Source organism: Pteropus alecto, unplaced genomic scaffold (assembly GCF_000325575.1).
Source record: "Pteropus alecto unplaced genomic scaffold, ASM32557v1 scaffold21, whole genome shotgun sequence".
Taxonomy (NCBI): Eukaryota; Metazoa; Chordata; class Mammalia; order Chiroptera; family Pteropodidae; genus Pteropus; species Pteropus alecto.
Genome location: NW_006436282.1, coordinates 31,307,149 through 31,309,521, shown reverse-complemented (window position 1 = coordinate 31,309,521; position 2,373 = coordinate 31,307,149). Strand labels below are relative to the sequence as shown.

Sequence of the window (2,373 nt, the reverse complement as noted above, 5' to 3'; positions counted from 1 at the left end):
AGATCATTCACGGGGCTTTTAAATAGAAGCTTAAGGTGTCACATGGAACCCAGTTAGAGCCCGTGGAGTTGCTGGGCTGGCCACACGGCGGTGGCCCACACTGCCACTGTTCGGAAAAACCCGAGAAATCTTGGGGCTGACCCGGCAGAGGACGCGTGCGGCGCTTTCAGTCACACGGAGGTCCGGACGGCGTTCGCGTGAAATGACACCGCTTTCTGTAAAATCTGGTACATTTAATTTCGGCATAATAGTGATTTATTACATATGAATACTTCAAAAATATACTTTCACATCCCACAAACCACTGAGGCACTCGACGGGGCCTAGAGGCACGCTCTCGCTCCGAAGGCCAGGCTGCTGTTGCACGGAAGGCAGTGCGTCCCGTCGCGGGGGTTGTAGGACCCCGGGCTGCAGATCACTGCGGACAAAGCACACACCGGTCAGCGACAGTCGCCTCAGAGGCCACGTTATGTTGTTAAGCTACTTTACACGGAGGTTAAACCTCCAAAGAGGATTCTACTTAAAACGTTTTTTGTTTTCAACTGTGGTGAAACACGTGTCACATACAGTTTCCCGTCTTAACCACTGCTCAGTTGTTCGCATCGCCACGCAGCCAATCGTCAGGGTCTCGTCATCTGGGAGACGCCGCAGCCCGGTGTCCGCTGCACACTCCCCGCTTCCCTCCCCACGCCCCCTGCAGCCACCATCCTACCCCCTGCTTCTAGACATTTAACGACTCGAATACCTCGGGAGTGAAAACTTTGGACTGTTCGCTCTGCCCCTGGCTTAGACCTAGGCTACGACCTAAAACGGTTTCACTGATCACATAACGTTGACTTTAAAAGTTAGACGGGCCACAGAGGTCAAGACCACAGGGGGAACCAAACGTGGCTGTGACATCGTGCACGATAACCATGAGTTACACGTGCGGAGACAGCTCAGATGCAGGGAGGACCGCCGCTTATTGCTCAGAATATCCTCATTTCAAGTCCTATTTCTCTGACTTGATGAATGTGCAGTTTTGGAAAAAGTACTGAGCCTAACTCAACTCAACTTGATCCTCCCTAACGTAAGGATTCTGTGTACCGTGACCCTGTTCCCACGGCTCCCTCTACATGATAGAAGGCAAAGGAGGACAGAAACCAAGGTCAAGGACGCTTCCGGCCACCGCTGAACTCTGGGGTCCCAGGCAAAGGAGTCGATGCTCTAGTCCCAGTCCCCTTGGTGGTACGACGGGCGCCGTCACGACCACGTCCACCCTATTACTGTGAGGACGAAGCGACTCATCAACAGCGAAGAACCCAGAGCGTCACGGGCGCTCAGTCAATGCCAGCCCTCGGCACGGGGCCCCGCTGCCTCTGCCCACGCGCCACGTCCTCCCCTCGGGGCCGGGGCCTGAGGTCACGGGCGCCGTCAGCCCTCTCACTGGGCTGGGGTCTCGCAGTCCCGCTGCTCCTTTGCTACTGCTCACTAGGCAGCCAAGGGTCCGCAGGATGCCAAGGGCGCTGCAAGGCATGGTTATCATGGGCCGGCGAGCACATTCTTTTTTTAGTGCCACGATTTGATAACACGTCACTGTCTGGTTCTGGGTCAGGTCCTACTATTTAATTTCATATCATCCCTTTTTAAAAATATCTTTTCAAACTGGAAAATATTTTAACTGTGACTCAGAGAAAGCATTTTCCATTCCAGGTTCCACAGAGTTCCTCGAGTCTTAAGAGACATTTTATTTGGGGAATAATGAAAAAATACTGGTTAAACTAAGTTAAATTTACTTGCTGTAGTAATAGATAACAAGAGCATTTAAAGCGGCTATGTATATGGTACAATTCTAATGATGGAATATAACATTTCCTGAACCCGTGTGATCATGGCATACTCTCTCTCAAAACACAGATTAATGCTTCTTGAAGCACAAATATGGACCGGGACAAAGGATTAAATTGTTACACTGTGTGCAGTCTTTACACGAATATTTCTACTGGGTGTCACAGAAACTGACACCAGCACAAAATCATCTAAACAACTTTACATAAATACGATCTTCTAGTAACTAGTCTTAGAATTAACAGACCTTCATGATACAGTACGTGTAACACCACAGCGATACCAGAACAACACCACACGGTGACAGATACTACAGCATGTGGCATTCTCTCCTAGTGTAAATCCTAAAATATTTCATTATCTTTTAAGTAGATTTGAGGAAAAATGCTAAAAGGTCATTTCAAGTCCAAAACTAGCGAGGTTATCGTCTAGGTTTGTGTCCCACTGCGGAGAACCTCTCCCAGCTGGAGCAAGGACAGCAGCCTGATTCATGACAAGGGACAGGGGCACTGCTGAGCGATCAGTGCTGACATACAAGGCAACGAC

The 2,373-nt window shown here is 49.8% G+C and overlaps 1 protein-coding gene across 1 annotated transcript in view; it reads right to left on the bottom strand.

Moving 5' to 3' along the window:
- Window positions 1-323: 323 nt before the first annotated feature.
- The window catches only part of ZPBP (zona pellucida binding protein), a 40,817-nt gene continuing 38,767 nt past the window's right edge, over window positions 324-2,373 (bottom strand). Inside the window, exon 8 of the mRNA XM_006912128.1 lies at window positions 324-418. Coding sequence (XP_006912190.1) covers window positions 324-418 — 95 coding nt within the window. The remainder of the gene's footprint in view (window positions 419-2,373) is intronic.